This window comes from Micromys minutus, assembly GCF_963924665.1.
Source record: "Micromys minutus genome assembly, chromosome: X".
In the NCBI taxonomy this organism is placed as follows: Eukaryota; Metazoa; Chordata; class Mammalia; order Rodentia; family Muridae; genus Micromys; species Micromys minutus.
This window is the reverse complement of record NC_137970.1, coordinates 32,052,737-32,068,780: the sequence shown is the minus strand read 5'-3', so window position 1 is coordinate 32,068,780 and position 16,044 is coordinate 32,052,737. Positions and strand designations below refer to the sequence as shown.

Below are 16,044 nucleotides of genomic sequence, written 5' to 3'. Positions count from 1 at the left end.
TTGCCAAGGACACATGGGCCCAGCTCCTATTACTTTCCCATAATATACCTACCCAGGAAGGTAAGAAATATAATTTGGCATACAATTCTAAGGCCTCTTTGGTTTGAAAACAAAATGCTAATCAAAAGTTATACCCCCTCTTTCCTGGCAAGGCCATTTTCTTCTTAAAACTGGGAGTCCAAAAACTGAGACAAGCCCAGGTCTTGATTCACTCTCACAGCCTATGTTCATCTGGAGAGCAAAGCACACTCTTTCTTCTAGTCTAAACTATGGGAGAATAAAAGCACAACAGAATGGTTAAGATGGCTCAGTGAGTAAAGGCGCCTACTGCCAAGCCTGGGTTTGATACTCAGAACTCACATTTAGGAGAGAACTAACTCCTGCAGGTTATCCTCTGACCTACACACACACACACACACACACACACACACACACACACACACCACTTAAAATGCAAAAATTATTTTTTTTATTTTTAAATAAATTAATTTTGAGATTATAATTAAGCCATTTCCCTCTCCCCCTTCCTTTTCCTTAGCCTTCCCATGAACTCCTCCATATTCTCTGTGGCTCTCTTGTAAACTCTTGGCTTCTTTCCTTAATTACTGTTACATCCATACAGACACATACTCCTAAATAAATACAACCTACTCAGTCTGTACAACGTTATTTGTATTTCAGGGCTGACCATTTGGTACTGGATAACCAAGTGGTGTGCTCTTCTCTGGGGAAAACTCTCCTGCTCCCAGCATTCCATAATTGTGCATAATTCTTTGTCTAGGATTAAGGCCTCTGCGCTTTTATTTCCCATCTACATTAGTACATCTATGGTACATCCTAGAAATTGTTTTAATTTTTAAAAAGCCTGGGGATGGGTGGAGAGATAAGACCTGGGGTTTTAGTTCCCGCTGACCACGTGACAGCTACAGGCTATAACTTCAGTTCCAGAGTGTAGAGAGCTTTTGGTGCCACTTCTAGACATTTGGCAGGAATCTGATGTTGGGCTAGGAAAAAGAAGCAAACTTAAAGTCTCTTTGTTTATTGCCATGCTTGTTTATTGTATTGTTTATTCCTTGACCTAGAACTGACCTTATTCTTTCATGTACTTAGAACAGTACAAAAACAGACTGGAGAAAAATAAACCCGCCTCATCTTCAGAACTGGCTGGGATCGTGCTATAGTGTTGTCTAATTGTATTTTTAATCCTTGCTCCCTCCCAGGAGAACCTATTGAATGACTGAGCTGGCCTCCAAGAGCACTGCAAATATACATTGTACAGATGTAAAATACAGATGAAACAACCATATTTGTTTTAAAAAAAGTGAACGAATGGAAATTTTTTAAAAACCTGCCATTCATTTTGTGGTAAGATAAATTAGTTGGTATGAGTTATTAGAGCAGCAGTTCTCAACCTTCCTAACGATGAAACCATTTAATGCAGGTCCTTGTGCTGTGGTGACACCCCCTGCCCCACTATACACTTTTTATTGCATATAATTTTGCTACTGTTATAAATCATGTTAATATCTTATATACAGGATATCCAATCTGAAACCCCTGTGAAAAGTTTGTTTGACACACAAAGAAGGGAGGAGTCACAACCCACATGCTGAGAACCACTGGCTTAGGGGTAAAGGATGCTTGCTGCCAAGAGTTTTTCCCAGAAGCCACATGATAATTTCCCTGGAGGACTCCTCTGGCCTTGGTATACATGCTACACATGCCAAGACATAGTGCTGCCCCCATACATAAAAATAAATGCAATGTGTTTTAGAGCCCACCTGCTTATGTCTGAATCCTCCAGGTACCACTTACTGTTTTACCTAACCTCTGTGTACCTGCTGATCAGACTCTACTTCACTGCTGGGTTTGCTGGCAGTGGTGAGAACAGATATGCCTTGCTCCCCCTACCTAAAGAGGAAAGCTATTCACTCTTTGCTGTCGAGTAATCTTTGTAGACGTCCTTTAATGAGTTGAGGAGGTTAGCTTCAATTCTTTATCCTTTTATCTTGAATAGGTGTAAAATTTTATCAAATTACATTTCTTTTCCTCATTCAGTATGACAGTGTGAAGTTTACCTTTGGTCTGTCAATATACTGGATCAGATTTCTTTTTTTTTTTTCTAATAGCTTCTTTTTTGAATGATTGAAACATTCTTATATAGCTAGATGGAACTATTACTTGATCATTTATGTAGTTGTTTTTTTTTCTAAATTGCTGAATATTATTTGTTTAGGATTTGTCTACCAGTTTTGGAATATCTGTCTGCTTTTGGTATTAGAATATTGCTGGCTTCATAAATTTGTGAGGCCTTCTCTGCTGTCTTTTAGAAGAGAATATGGCAACTGTTGTCTTTGAATGTCTATTAGAACTCTTCGTAAATCCTGGCAGCTTCAAGATTTCTTCAGCATTCTTAAAAATAGTTTTAAAGTACATTTATGTATTTATGTCAGAGAGAGATAAGCATATGCAGAGGTCAAAGACTACATCTAGGAACTGTTTTCTACTATGTGGGTGCTCAGGAATGGAAGATGAGTATTCAGTCTTAGTGGCAAGTGACTTTACCTGCTGAGCCATCTCATCTGCTGTTCGAGTTTTCACACTACAAATTAATTTTTATTTAGTTGTACAGTTGTTAAGATATTGCCCTTTTTTTTTGCTTTCTTTGATTTCATTTGTCAGCTAATCCTGCACAAGGCAGGCCAGAGAGAAAGTGTCTCCCCTGGAGCGCCAGGTAGCTGTTTGGAAAGTTCTTTGTCCCAGGCTTTCCCTGTAGGAAAAGATGGCAGCTTGAGGGCAGATCCCAAAGGTGGCACCCTGGGTTTAGCAGCCAGCATCTTAGTTGTGAGCTATGGAGCTTACATGAGAAGGCTCTTTGGTTATTTTCCGAGTGACCTCAGATGCTTGTTGCCAGCAGCAATAAATAAATTCGAATATTCCTCCATCACTCCCAACACTGGGATCAAAGTCTTTATCGTAGACTGTGAGGAAGTCCACAAACCATCGATCCAGTGTGTGTCTGAGTGTGAACTTCCAGGAGCATCTGATCGGAGGGGCTGAGATGCACTGAGTTTAAAGCCTGGACAGTGGAGCTCTGAAGGGAGGGCCTCTTGTGTTCTCATTCTCTGCTCCTGCTGGTTTAGAAGCAGTGGAGAATTCATGTGATAAAGCCCCACTGGGCTCTTGGCTGTATCAGAAGTTAGTGGGAATACACCTACAGTCAACCTGGTTTTTCTGAGACATCATTTTCTATGGTGATTTTGTCACCCTATCTCATTATGTCTGTGACCTGTTAACTTATGAGGACACTCAGCATTGCACACTAGGGATGAATAGCCTTTCCACATTCTTCTTTCTTTGGCTTTTTGGTGTCTAGATGGTGTTGGCTTTTGAAGATAATTGCTTTTCCACTCGCTTGTCAAGTGCTTGCAAAAAGAATGGTTTAAATAATTTTTAAAAAAGATATTATTGCTGTTTTTATACTGAGTAAACTGTGAGTTGGTGCTGCTGAAATATGCCCATTTCTTCTGTAAGCTGTCAACTGTGTGTCTGTATCAGGTTGTTCATAGTGTTTCCCTATCCTAGTGCCTGTGGGCTCTGTAATGCTTTTTGTTTGTTGGGGTGTTTTTCTACCTAGTACTTCCCTAGTACAAGCTTTTCTAACTTCTTTTCTTTGCCAGCCTTGTTGGTTTGTCATTTCCCTAAATTTTCTAATGAAACAGCTTTTTAAAAAATTTCTCCCAGCCTAATTTTTTTCTTAAAGTGCAAACAAATATTGGTGATTAAGACTTTAAAAAAGAGACAGTTCACCTAAATGTTCTCTATCATTGGGGGTTTTCACTATTTACAAGTGTTACTTTCATATAGTCCATAAAAAGCAGGCATCTTAGGTGATTGACAGTTTTCTAAAGCATCAATTAATAAGTTGCTGACTTAAATACAGGAAATTATGGCTGTGTTATTTGAGGATTAAGTTCTAAGAAGTCACTTCTAGAAATTCAGATTGTCAAGCTAGAGCTAAGTGTCCTTGTTGATTAAGACTTTGGAGCTAGAAAAGACCTTAGACCCAGGGGTCAGCAAATTAAAGTCCTTGGGCCAAATCCTGCTTAGCTGCTTTGTTCTAATCTGACCCTCCAGCTAAGCATTTTAAAGAGTTGTAAATTGTGGGTAAAGGGACTTTGAGAATCTTGGAGTTGGGGCCTGATTGGCCTTCACCACCTGCACACTTCACTATGTGGACCTTTAGAGAAAATGTTTCCATGTTCCTCTGCCTTAAGGTCAGAGCCCAGTAAGGTTGATTGTCTGAGTCATCTGGAAACATTTTCCAGTACAGGTTCTCAGGCCCCTCACATGGCCCTTTTCCCATCTGGATTTTGTCACAGCACATGGCTCTGTTTATGTTTACATTGTTTTCACTTGTCCTTTGTCTTCTTTCTACTGTTTCCCATCGCATTTGTATTTCTCTCGCCTTCTAAGCTCTGAGTAAGGCACTTGGAGGTCCACTGGGAATGACCACACCCAAATGTGAATTTTGCTAATTGTGTTGTGGAGGAGGCTTCTTGAGGGACAGTTCCAAAAAAAATAAAAGATTTTTGCCATCACAAAGTATATGTTAATCTCTTGAATGCTGTTGATTCACAGTCATATGGCACATATACTCAGACAGAAATATTTGAATTGTTCATGGAAATACAAATAGCAATATTAAGGACCTGACTTGTAAGGGATTCTGTCCACTTAAAAGTTAGTCAGTGCAGATGCCAGGGTGCCAGTACATGTCTTCAATCCCAGCATGTGAGAGGCAGAGGCAGGCTAATCTAATCTACATAGGCTAGTTTGATCTACATAGAGCTCCAGGCCAGTCAAGGCCACATAGTGAGATCTTGTCAATACTTCTCTTCTTCCCCCTCCTAATAGTAATAATGCTAATAGTAAGACTATAACTATAGTTAGTGGATAGAAAGCTAGGCATGACGTTGATAAAGGTTTTAGGAAAGATTTCTAGAAGTGGCAGTCTTGTATTCCTTCTCTTATGGTACTGAACCAAGGTCCTTGTGCATGTTGTTTAAGTGCTATGTCACTTGCTGTCCCCAGTTTCTTTTATTTTTGGGGGGTGCTATTTATTTTAACACAAATTAATTCTCATGCCTCAGCTTAAGATACTGGGATTACAGGCATTCTCTTGTACCCCCTTTTTGGATGAAGCTAAAGGAAATGATTACTACTCACCTATCCCTTGAGCCAGCCCAAGATGTGGTCCAATTATTTGTGATGAGGACATGAGGGGAAGTGGTGACTGAGGACCTTTATACCTCACAAAGAAGATACCAATGTTGCCATAAATAGAAGGGGTGGTTATTTGACTCGGGACAGATGTTTTCTTTTAATATTCTCTTCTGCTTTGGTTCTTTTCATAGCTGTAACCAGAGTTTACTCTTTTCTTCTTCTGAATGCATGCTGCTGAAACTGATTTATCACAGGATGAATTGCAATCTCTGACTGAATCCTTCCTAGATGTGTTAGATGGTTTTTTCAGTGTTAAATACAGTAGTTCTCAACCTGTGGGTTGCATCCCCTTTGGGGGTCAGATGACCCTTCCCCAGGGGTTACCCTATGACCACCTGAAAACACAGATATTTACATTATAATTTATAACAGTAAAAAATTACAGTTATGAAGTAGCAATGAAAAAAATTATGGTGGGGGGTGGTCACCACACACCACATTAAGAAGGTTGAGAACCCCCACACACACAAAAAAGGTTTAGAACCTCTAGCTGGTCCAAGCCAGCCTTGTCTATGTAGTGAGTTCTGGAAAAGCCAGGACTATAAAGGGAGACACTGTCTAAAAAACAATAAAAAAAAAAGATTAAAAAAACTACTTTAGCAGTTTCTTTTTCTATAGCCTCTTCAAGCCAGAATCTTTATTCAAAGAAAAACAAATCACAAAACAGGTTGACTCTTTTTTTTTCCATGTTTGTGAGTAGGCTCACTTGTAGATATCAGAGGACAATTTGAGGGAGTTGATTCTCTCCTGTCATGTGGGCTCCAGGGATTGTACCAGCTGTGCCATCTCACCAACCCAGTTATTTTGTTAAAGGTCTTACCATATTTTTATACCTCATACAAAAATGAGTTAAGTTGATGGTAAACTGTTTCTTGTAACACCAAAGCCACCAGAGCTTCAGACTAAACAAACCAGACCTAGAAACGGCAGACATTTGTACAGGAAGGCCTACAATCCTCATTGACAACACCTCAAAACCAAAACTGAGGCTCTTAAGCTTTGGTATGATACTTTTCAAAGCTTCAACCTTAAGTGCCATTACAAAACATGCCACTTTATAAAATGTAGTTTCCCAAAGGCTGATCCAAGGCATCAGTCCTGAAAATATTTTTTAAACTTTTTTTTTTCAGAAACCCTTACATTCTATTTTCTAAGGCCAACAGAAAAATCTGGAAGGCCCGTGGGCAGGCACATCACTTAGCCTTGTTTGAACACTAAGACTTGTCTGTACTCATGGAAGAGAGAATTGAGTATAAGCAACACCATGGCCATTGGTCAGGATTCTCACTAGAGAATTTCCACTCTAGGGGGAAAGATAATCTGGCCATACAAACACTGGCTACTTTGACCAACAGCATGGGGCAGGGGCTTTAAATAAAACCTGAGTTCAACTCACAAGCCAACTTACTTCACCTCTTCTTTTGCCAGAACCTTCTAAATCTCTCGAGTAAACTAAATTTGTATATTTTTATATCTACCTGAGCAGCTTTAACAGCTGGCAGAGTTCCAAAGTATTTAGTCCTGAATATTGTAATTAGTGTTAAGTATTTTATGTATCACTTGACACTCTTCCCTGTATTTTATTGATTATCCCACCCAACAGCACAATGTTGGGTGATTTTGTTGTCATCAATGCTTTTATGGAGAAGAAAGCATTAAAATGTATTTGTTAATCTACCCAGTTAAACCAGCTCACTGGATCTAGAAAAGCTATTGGTTCCTTTGGGTTTGGGGTTTGATTACTAGGATTGCCTCTTCCTCAATGACTTCTCCAAGAAGACAGATGATACTATTGTTTTTTATGAAATCCAGGAGGCCCATCACACCATAGAGCAGCAGGATTGTTTTCCTGACATCTGGAAAAGGACCTAGTTGTTAATGATTTAAAAGACTATTTGTACATGGTTAACATACTTGGTTTGCAGATTCATTTGAGGACTTCACTATTAATAAGAGGCAAGCTTGTAATTGAACTGCCATGAAATGCGGGTTAGAGCTGCAGGGCTCACTGCAGGTTTGAGTTACAATTGAAGTGAAATGGTGGATTAAACACCCAGAATAACTATTGATTCCAAAAAGGCAACTCACTAATAGCCATACTGGACAAATTTTTTAAACACACAACCACAAGACAGTATTTTTTACAGATGCCTTGCTATGCAGCCCGGGTTTGACAAGAACTTGGAATCATCCTACCTCAGCATCTCTACTTTCTGCAGATCACAGGTATATGCCACCACACTATTGCAAATGCCCAGTAATTTAATAAATGAATCCTTAGCTACAATGGTTAGTGTAGATAGGTTAGTAAGGTGCAATTAAATTAAAGATTGGCATTGCTAATCTTCAAGATAGCAAATCCAAAAACAAAAGTACCAAGGGATCAAAGCTACTAAAGGCCTCAGGGCCACAGCCTCAGCTCCTAAGGAAGGAGCTGCCAATTCAAATACAGATTTAATTGTATTCAGAGGAAGATGAGAAGATTCCAAACTGGTAATTCCTCCAAACTGGCTCTCTTTTCTCAAAACAAACAGGACAAATTGCCTACCAGCTATTCGACTAGAAACTCCTCTCCTTTAATGGCTCACACAAGGTTTCAGTTGACTTGAAAAGGTGCCTTTCCTCTACTGAGAGTGGAGGAGGAGGCTGTCAGTGCCTTGGTTATGTTTTCAGCAGGAAGTGTCCCTCCCAAAGCAGTTAGAACAAGAGAAAAGCATCCAATGAAAGCTTATAGGTGTCTTGATATAAAGTACAAACTTTACTATAAGCTACCTCCATCAGCTTAAAGAAATGGAGATCATGTAAGAACTAAGCTATATAGAAGCATTATGGTTTACACTTTTGAATTTTTTTTTCATATAACACATTTTGATCAAAATTTTAATTGTAGACCCACAAGTAAATTCCTAGCAATGGGATTATTTTGCCTGGAGTCATCTTGAGCTTGATTAATGCTATGAAGAATCTTCTACAAATCCAGAGGAAAGAAGCTGACTTAAAAACAAAAACAAAAAACAAAAAAAAGTTGCAACAAAGCAAATCAAATGGGCATGTCAAAGAAAGGCAGACTGTAATCATGACCCTCTTCCAAGAGGTCTATAAATCATTTCACACACAACTAACTTATGGTAGAAAATCTAGTGAATTAGAGTCAATGTCTTCCTCCAAAGCTGTTTAATTCTGAAACACCCGGACCACCAAAGCAAAGTAATAGGCTGGGGGCAGGCAGGGACTGTGGTAAGAGCAAGAACTGGATAGGAATTATCTTATTTGATGATACTGAGTTTGTTTATCCACAAGGTACCGAGGAGCCAAGAATGTTTTGTAAATGAGAAAAGGAATCAAATGATCCAGCCTTTCTGCCAATGGAGACAAATGGTGAGACTGTGGCCAAGAAATAGAAGCCTGAAAAGAGATGAGCAGTGAATTGAGTGCACTGAACAGGTAAGACTCAAGGACAAGCCAGTAGAGGTTCTTGGGATAAAGAGTGTCAAAGTGATCTGATACAGTTGGGGAGTTGTCTTGGTTAGTGTTGGGTTCTTTTATATCTTGTGTCTTTACAGAAACTGGCCACAAGAGGGAGTCAGATCCCCTAGAGATGGAGTTACAGGCAATGTTGAGCTGCCTGATTCTGGACCTCTGAAAAAAGCAGTAAGAACTTTCTTTTCCTTGTTTTCTTTTTTGGCTTTTGGTTTGATTTTGTTTTTCAAGACAGGGTTTCCCAGGCTTGTAACATCTCTGGCTATCCTAGACCCAGCTCTGTAGACCAGGCTGCCACTGAACTCCAGAGAGCCACTAGTTTCTGCCTCAGCATACATGAATTACGCTTCATTCATACTTATCAGCATCAGAACTCACCCAAAGGAAGATGTTTATGATGCAAATTTAAGAAACGTAATTAAAGAAAGTTCAGTGTAGGGTGGAACCAAAGCTTTCAGGCTCAGTCATCAGTTCCCCAGGGCTCCAAGGTTAAAGGCAAAAGGCAGTAATCCTTTGTGAAGGAAAAATGTAAAGGATGAGGAGACAAAGAGATGCTGGTGAATCAGAAAATAGCTACATTCACTCAAAAGTGGCTAAAGCTTTCCAATTTATCTTTAGCTCCTGATGGCATGGTTCCATCAAAAAGTAGTTCACCAGGGCAAAGTAGGAGAGCCTCAGATTTACACAGGCTGGACAGAAAGTAATCCCCAAGCACCAAACAACCAGCACCTCCGGGTAGGGATGGGGTGGGGGTGGAACCTTCGGTAGCAATTTACATGCAAAATAAATGTTTCTAAGAAGGGCAAGGAGCTTTGCTGATAACTTATCACTGTAATAATTGAAATGCCTTGGGCTGGAGAGTGGTTGAAAGCACTGACTGCTCCCCAGGTCCTGAGTTCAATTCCCAGCAACCACATGGCTCACAACCAACTATAAAGGGATCCGATGCCCTCTTCTGGTGTGTCTGAAGACAGCTACAGTGTAATTTTGTTTAATTGAAATGCCTGGGCACTACTGACATTTTGGGCTGTGGCAGGCCTTATTAGGTTGCTTTAACGTGTTTATCAGAGTAGCTATAGCATATCTATAGTCTTGTTAATCCCAGGCTCTACTCACTATGTAGTAGAAGATGGCTTTTAAAGTGTAATCTTCTTGCTCCACCTACTATGTACTGGGATTACAGGCACAGTGGGAGTGATCAACACAAGGATTCATGTTGTTAGGTAAACTGAAGTCTCCAGCCCCATTTCTTCAGAAACCAAATTTCCCTCACACTGTGGGGCATATAATACCCCAATTGGTAATCACTACCTTAAAAATTAAGGGGTTTGGCAATTAGGAGATCAGCAAAGGCCTTGCAACCAGATAGGTAATCTCACAAAGTTTGAAAATCTCGAGGCAGGAGTCATCCCATCATTCAACATGCAAGATCTTGGGTTCAAGGCCAGCCTCCTCTGCACAAGCCCCTCCTCCCTCACAAAATCTGGAAACCTCAATGGGCCTAATTTATTAATACTTAAAATGTGGACCAGGGCTGTCAAATACGCACACAAAAATAACCTGACCTGGTAGAGGGCATTCCAAGTAAATAAAGGTGTGGGCGAGCCCATAATCTACTATTAGCATCAGGGGATTCACAGGGAGCCAAGAAATCCAACCCAAAGGGCCTTTTGATTTGAATGGAGCAAAATACATACCTGTGTTTTTCACTAATTGAAAATCAGCACTTTCTCCCATTCATGTCAACTACTCACTCCTACCTGAAATCATAGTTTTATGTCATATACGTGCAGCTGAAATAGGAATGTTGTTTTGCAGTAGTCTGAAATCTTACACGTTTACCAATCCTGTTGCTCAACTTAGGCCCCGTTGGTGACCACACCTTTAATCCCAGCAGTCACGAGGCAGAAGCAGACAGATCTCTATAGTTTCAAGGCCAACCTGGCCTACATAGTGCATTCCACACACATCTTCTACTTCCCTACCAAAAAATAATTATCAATAGTCCCAAAGGCAAAATAAGAGGCATTGAGTGTATTTCTAAAATCACAACCCAGTCTCAGAACTCTATAAGGGAAAGCTGTGCCTGGCTCATATATAAGCATTTATCACACAACTATGACCATTTATCCACCAGACCTATGAATGTCTAAAACTCAGGTCACTCGGGCACCTAGATTATTCAACCCAAGAGAAGACAACCGTAAGTAACAGGTTTTAGAGCACACTGGCTACCAAGACACTGCTCCAACAAGCAAGGGGACGATATAATACCCCACACTCCACTCTACATACCCAGAGCCTAGAGTATGTCCTTCACCAGTCCCAAGACACCCAACTATACCATGAGACTAATTTACTCTTGTTGGGTTTGAGCTGAAAAAAAAAAAAATCTCGTTTCCTGAGATAAACACTCCTCTGAGTTCAACACTTGCATTGGTAACTAGGTTGGATGAAACTGAAACTATAACACTGCTAAGGAGTTCAAGTCTAATTCCACTAAATTCACACCATGGAACTGCTCCATTAGGAAGGATTACTGACAAACGGGAAGGGGGAGAACATGCACCCAAGCTCCACAGCCATTTGACTCACCCTTGAGTCACATCCAATACTTCCATGCCAAGAGTAATGCCTTTTGAGTCACTATCAACAATTAAAATAAATGTTTTTAGAGACCTCACACATGGATTTCTTACCAAGCACCCCTTTATTGGAAAAGAAATGAATTTAAAAATCTTTGAAGTAGTCAAATCACCCCATTTCCAAAATGTGGATCTGGATTATAAGGACATGCCTTACAATCCTCATTTAGCAACAGAACATTTCTAAAAACTACAGATCTTGCATAGACATACATAGTGGCGGTTTTTCACTTTATCATCAAAGCTTTCCTTTGCATTAAGTTTTTGAGATAAGACCCCGGTCTATAGTCCAGGTTGGCCTTGAACTCTAGGGAACTCTCCTGCCTCTGCCTCCAGGGTATTGGGATTACAGGCATATGCCATCTTGGGTCCAACTCATGAAAGCTTCCTTAATTCTCAAGCGAGTAAAGATACAACCAGATCATACTAGACTTAGATATCATAAAATCCAATTCAACTGTCTCTGCCTCCGGGCGCTGAGATTAAAGGTCTGCCAATATGCCTGGCTTTAGTTTTCTCATTTTTAATTAGGAGCAAAGTGTGAGTTAAAACATTAACAGCTAAGGCTTGTCTCTGTTGGAGGAGGGGCAGGGCGTAACAAGGTTTCTCTATGCAGTCCAGGTGGTCCTGGAACTCGATTTGCAGACCAGGCTGGCCACGAACTCAAAAAGATCCACTAGCCCTCTCAAGAGCCTTTCTTCCAGCTTTAAGTGTGCACTCACCCTTTATTCTCAATGTTTAAACTAAGCAGAAGAAGGTTTACGCTTGGTGGAAGTGCTAAAAGCTTTCTGACCCCATGCTGAGCTCACTGCCCCTCAAGCTAAAGGGAAAAGGGATGCAGGAGATAAGAGTTCCTGTGGAGATTACTTGAAGCACACAGCCCCCAAATTCACACCTTCTCAACTGGGAGGCCTTGATGTTTCTTCACATTCCTCACCACTAAACTCATGGTGCTAGAACCCCCATTAACCAATCAGCCCTGAAAGCTGCCAAGATACCAGTAGAACCTTTGTGATCTTACACACTGCTCCAGCTCCAAAACCCAAGTACCACCTTATCCAACAGTCGCCCTTGCTTTTATCCTCACCTAAGAAAAGTGGGAAGTGAACGGTGCTACTTTTATTTTCAACTCTATTCCGACCACCCAAGCACACTGGCTTACCTAACAACCCTCTAATATGCCCTATGAGGCGTGCATTGTCCCTTGCTTTCTTTTTTTTTTTTTTTTTTTTTTTTGTTTTGTTTTTTTGGTTTTTTTTTTTTTTTTGTTGTTGTTGTTGTTGTTTTGTCTTTTGGTTTTTGTTTTTTGTTCCTCCACGGAAAGAGAAGATGAGGCTTCAAAACGTTAAGAGATAAACCCAAAAGGCCACCCACAGAACAGAATCAATTAGAAAAGGCAGACTGAACCCCATATTTTATTTTTTTTTTCGTTGCATTTATTGACCTTGTGCCCTCCGAGATTTTTTAGGATTGAAGGAAAAACTACAAAATGTGTGCTCAGAATTTCGAAAAGCGTTTAAGTCGGTGTTTAAAAATCCCGACAAAAAAAAAGGCAGACTGAAATCCAGATGTTCCACTAATGTAGAAAACAGAGAAAATGCAAGACTGGAGCAATACACTACACGTGGGATTATCTGGTAAATGAAAGTCTGCCGCAGTCACACGTTTAAAGGCCCAATCATTCCCGCCCACTGCGCCCATGCTTGATTCTCTCAAAGAAAAGAAGCCAGCAAGCAGTGCATCCCTACCGTCCAAAATTTCATCACGCAATAAATCCCAACCATTTCTGCTGAGACCAGGCACGAATATTTGTGCCTCCCAGATTAGGGGTGCCAGTGATGGTGGTGGCTCTAGTTCCCGCGCCCAGATCTCATCCCTCCCCACCCCCAATCAATAATAATCATTTCCTTTCTCTGTCCGCCGGGTCCCCTTTCAGAGGATTCTTCCTCGCCTTAGATGGACTAAGAACCTTGCATGCGCTGAAGAGCCCTGGTCCTTTTTCAGCCCTCGCCGCCCTTAAGGGGAACCCCCCGACACACACACACACAAGAGGGAAATTCAGCAGCCTGCCAGCACAGGAAAAGGTGGCGTGGGCAGCAGTCCCGCGCCGCACACACCCCTCGATCAGGCCTGCCTCGCCTGTCGTGCCTCGAATGAAGGAGCTAAGACGCTCCGGTACCCGCCCCCCCTCCCGGGGATCCGCCGCGCCCCACAGCCTGAAAGGGATCCCCCCACAACGGGGCGTGGAGGGCGGCGAGCCCGCGTGGACCGACGCTCCAGGCCCGGAAGGGCGGTGCGGCTGGCACACACGGACGCGGCTCTCCCAGGCCCCGCAGTGCCGCCAGGCTCTGGCTCAGCGGAGGACCAAAGGCGGCGGGGACCGCGGGGGCGCGGCGCAGCGCGGCCTCGGCCGGTGCACGGGGGCCCGCAGCGTGCTCAGCGGAGCAGCCGGGAAGACGCCGGCGCCGCGCGGCCGCCCGCATTGTTCAGCCCGCCGCGCGCACCCCGGAGCCTGGCCCAGTGGCCTCAAGCCCCGCAGGCGCGGAGGGGACGGTCGCGGCCACCGCCGCCATCGCCGCCGCGGCGCCTCTTGCAGGTGGCGAGCGGCGCCCTCACCTTTGGTGCCGAGCGTGAAGTCGAGCGTGCTGTGCCTTGCTGCTGCCATAGTGTGGCGAGGCCCTGTGCCATGCCTGGGGAGGCGACCGCGGGAGACTGGGGGGACCGCGCGGCGTGTCAGGCTGCGGGCCGGCGGGGAGTGCGCTGCGCCGGGGGAGGCCAGGAGTAGGAGGTGGGCGGGACCGCGGGCAAGCGACCCGGGGCGCAGGGGCGGGGCCGACCCGCCTCTTAGAGGAGGAAGCAGGGACGCCTCCAGCCCCGAACTTGAAGCTCTGGGTGTGAGGCCTCGCTAATGGTGGAATCGCGGGCGCCAGCTCCCTGGCATGCGTCACCAATGGCCGCGCCCTGCGCTAAAGCTCTGGCCATGCTCTCCCGCCATTCGCCATCCGTTAGGAGGTCACCTCTGCTTTAAAAGACTCAGCGCGACTTCCGGGGGGCCTCCCTATACACTTCCCTATATGCCTACCCCTCCTCCCCAAGCAAAAGCTCCAGTTGCTTCCTGACCATTTGAAGAAAATAAAACGTTACCACCCCAGTAGTAGTCTAAAAGTACAAACCTGACTTTTTCTTTAAATGCACGTGAACCCCACTGGGACTATTAACAGCGTTTCTATTGGTAAGGAGTAGTATTTAAGAACAGAATGGAATGCTCTTGGACATTGAAGTACCTTACATTTTCATGCAAATTTGGAAAAGAATTAAGGAGGGAGGCTGGGAACTTGCAGATTTGAGAGCCTCTTCCATAGGACTCCCCACCCCCACCCTCCGGTGCCTCTATTTGTGTCAATGGGCCTACGCCTTGGCCTTATTATTGGTGGTTTGGAGCATTCAACTCGAAGGGACAAAAGAGAACTAAAGTACCAGTGGAATAAAGCCATCCTGCATTGCAGGAGCAAAATCCCAGGGCAAATTGACTCCATCACTCCATCGTTGTACCGGTTGCTGTGCCTCTCCTGATACCAGAAATTGCTGAAATGATTGTTAAACTTGAGATTGCTGTCTGTGACTCCTCAACGACACAAAAAAAAAAAAAAAAACGTTTAAGTTTAGTTTTCCCTTGGGCCATTTCCAGGGGTTGTTTGTTTGTCTGTTTGTTTGTTATGCTGAGTTCTTCCCTGTCCTTCAAGAACCTAACACTGACTGCATAACTGTTCTAAAACAACTGCATCTCTTTTCAGTGTGCTCCTAATTTGTTCCTATCCATGGCCAACTGTTTTTATTTCCTTCTCTAGAGACCAGGTCCTCCGTTTTGTAACCTAATTTGCGCTTCACTCCATCAGTCCCAGTGCATCAGTCCCAAGGTCCTCTTTCTCCCTTTCTTCTGGAGTCAAGTCCCTGGAACATAGCTGTCCTCCTGTGTGTTGCAAGAGAAATGAAGCTTCACATGCAGGACGTGTGCTTCCTTCCCTGCCAGCAGGTAAGCCACCTGCCTTCACTTAGCTTCACTGTCTGCTGTCACCCTCTTGAATTTCTTGAGAATTTCTGAACAGAAGGTGTTGAGGTTTGGCTGAAAAGTATGTACCTGTTCTTGCTCAGTTTGTGAAGGAGCAGTGCAGACGACCATGGGCTCCCGGCTGAAGCATACACTCCCCGGAACTTGTACTTCACCTTGCAAAATGCAAAAAAAAAAAAAAAAAAAAATGGATAGGTTAAAAAAAAAAAAAACAAAAAAACTTTGAGGTACTTTAATAAAGTGATGGCAAAAGAGAACCATGAAAAGGATATTCAATGTCGGATCAGTGTTGTCAGGGTGATGTTAGCAGTTTACAAGGGTCTTCTCAGTAATTTGCATAATCCTGGCAAAACTATTAAAGATAAGAATTGGGAGCCTAACCTTAGTGGCTCACATCTTTAATCCCAGCACTTGAGTTGCTGTGCTCATGGTGTCTCTTCACAACAATAAAATCCTAAAGGCAGTGGCAGGAAGAAAAGAATAAAGGTTTCTATAAACATCTCCAGCTGAGCTGTGACTACCGATTTGGATTCTGGAACATGTTCTCATTGCCTGAGTTTTTGC

At 42.8% G+C, this 16,044-nt stretch overlaps 1 protein-coding gene across 1 annotated transcript in view; it reads right to left on the bottom strand.

The window, feature by feature from the left end:
- Positions 1 to 14,091, bottom strand: part of SMS (spermine synthase) — a 44,140-nt gene extending 30,049 nt beyond the window's left edge. The window contains exon 1 of the mRNA XM_080910283.1: positions 14,028 to 14,091. Within this exon, the coding sequence (XP_080766409.1) occupies positions 14,028 to 14,076 (49 nt within the window). The 5' untranslated portion in view covers positions 14,077 to 14,091. The remainder of the gene's footprint in view (positions 1 to 14,027) is intronic.
- Positions 14,092 to 16,044: the final 1,953 nt, after the last annotated feature.